The following is a 2,500-nucleotide window of genomic DNA, read 5'->3' on the forward strand; positions in this document are numbered from 1 at the left end:
TTACAGGTCCGTGGAAGAAGGTCATGCAATGGGCGGGGGACGCCCCACCGCAGGGGGCGACGAGCCCCGCAGGAAGCCTAGGAGTCTCCCTCCCCTGGCACAGAAGCCAAAGAGTCCCGTCATTGCGGTAAGATATCCTAGTGTACGCGACCCGTCAAAAAATGGCGGCTAAATATTCACATTCTAACCCTTCTTTCCTAACTACAACGTGGCAGTTGCAGAGTCCGAGTGTAGGCTACTTCTCGGGGTATGCCCTATCACCCAGGTATGACTACTTCCTCTCTCTCCCCCCCTGAGCGGCGTGGGGAGAGACCGAGTAGTTATACGGCTAAATATCTATATAGATTTTAAGCCTTCTTTCCTAACTACAACGCGGCAGTTACAGATTCCAAGTGTAGGCTACTTCTCGGGCTACGCCCTATCACCCAAGTACGACTACTTCCTCTCTCCTCCCCACGAGTGGTGTGGGGAGAGACCGAGTAGTTATACGGCTAAATATCTATATAGATTTGCTAGTAAACACAGATTCAACCCTTTTCTACCACTCACTCCTCCTCTCCTAACTACAACGCAGCCGTTTTGGTTTCCTAGTATACCTCTCTAGGTATGACTACTCCCTCTCCCCTCTACCCTAGACGCAAGAAGAGACCAAGTAGTTTATACGTCTGGCAATGCCGCTGGGCCTGACCGGAAAGATATATATATGTATATAGCTATATATATATATATATATATATATATATATATATATGTATATATATACTATAGCTAGACACTTGCTCTTTATTATATAGGGGAGACTATTTTTATTTGTAATAGTAGTAATAATTGTTGTTGTTGTTTTCGTTGTTGAAATAAGTAGAACTAGCACTCGGTAGAGCGCATACCTTCGCCACTGCTACTTTCATCACCAAGATAATAGATGGTGTTGTGGGTATTTGATCCCAAAACACATTTATCACAATGTAGGCAAGTGAATTATGCACATTTTGGCACTAGTTTCATGCAAATTAGATATAAATTGGCCACGATATGGCAAAAAGACGATTTTTCACCTTTTCACGACCTTGACCTTGACCTTTTGACCCAATCACACCCAAAATCAATAAAAACTGGCAACGATTATGGCAAGACTTGTTCGACCTTTTTGTAATCTTGACCTTGATCTTTTGACCCAATCAATTCCAAAATCAATCAAATAGACCTTGAATGATGGTCAACTATCCCACCAAATTTCATAAGATTCGGTCAAATAGTTTTTGAGTTATGCGAATCACAAACACATACACACAGACATACATAAAAACATATGCCTATCAAAAGTAGTAGTAGTAGTAGTAGTAGTGTAGTAGTAGTAGTAGCAGTGGTAGTAGTAGTAATAGTATTCTTTCATTTTTATCGTTGTTATTACTGACTTTGCTAAAGTTATTCTAAAGTACAATTATTCTTATTTTTAATTAATTTGCGGTTACTGTTATCATCACTAATAAAATTATTATTATTATTATTATTATTATTATTATTATTATTATCATTATTATCATTCTGAAGGAACCTGAAGGTCAAAGGTTAAATTAAGTGGCTGTGACTCTTTAAGACATCAAAAGTTAAGAGAAAATCAACTCCGTTCATTCTGTTCATTGCAGAAACTATAGAGTTCTATTCATTTTATAAGTTGAACTAAAAAAAAACTCTGAGAGTGCAGACCTCCAACACGGCAGCTTATTTCACTCGACCTTTTACTCGACCTGACCTTGATTTTTTACCCTAACTTGTAATAATTATTGCCGTGGATTTCCATGCACTCAAAATATGAACCAAGTTTGAAGTCTCTGTGACAATTATGTCCAAACTTATGGCTGATTACGTGAATTGGGAAATTTGCTTGACCGTGACCTTGACCTTTGATCTTGACCTTCGAAAATTTAATCTTTTCAAGATTTTTACATAAGAGTTAATCCCTGCAAGTTTCATTATTCTACGGTTAAAATTGTGGCCAGGAAGCTGTTCACAAACAAACTAACACATACACAAACAGGGGGTAAAAAACATAACCTCCTTCCAACTTCATTGACGGAGATAATTAGAAAAACCCTCAGAAAGTGCAGACCTCCACCACGGCAACTTATTTCGCTCGACCCTTAGCTAGACCTTGACCTTTGACCTAGGACTTTTCAAATTTGAATCCTTTCCACGTCTCAACATAGCAATTAATCCCTGCAAGTTTCACTACTCTCTGAGTACAAATGTGGCCAGGAAGTTGTTCACAAACAAACAAACAGACAAACGAACAAACAGGGACGAAAACATAACCTCCTCTCAACTTCGTTGGCGGAGGTAAAAGTCTCTGGTTGCATTATATAAAGCCCTTATAGCATACAGTCCTGTATAGTGCAATTATCATGACTAATTTGGTTTACATAAGACAAATCATGGTGATTCTGATATATATTTTTCCACATTTGAGATAAATATTTTTTTAGTCTTTTAATTTTTCTTT

The 2,500-nt window shown here is 38.4% G+C and overlaps 1 protein-coding gene across 1 annotated transcript in view; it reads left to right on the plus strand.

Annotated features, from left to right (window-relative positions):
• Nucleotides 1-9: 9 nt before the first annotated feature.
• The window catches only part of LOC137616939 (uncharacterized), an 11,858-nt gene continuing 9,367 nt past the window's right edge, over nt 10-2,500 (plus strand). Inside the window, exon 1 of the mRNA XM_068346811.1 lies at nt 10-127. Within this exon, the coding sequence (XP_068202912.1) occupies nt 29-127 (99 nt within the window). The 5' untranslated portion in view covers nt 10-28. The remainder of the gene's footprint in view (nt 128-2,500) is intronic.

The sequence above is a fragment of the Palaemon carinicauda genome, chromosome 23 (genome assembly GCF_036898095.1).
Source record: "Palaemon carinicauda isolate YSFRI2023 chromosome 23, ASM3689809v2, whole genome shotgun sequence".
In the NCBI taxonomy this organism is placed as follows: domain Eukaryota; kingdom Metazoa; phylum Arthropoda; class Malacostraca; order Decapoda; family Palaemonidae; genus Palaemon; species Palaemon carinicauda.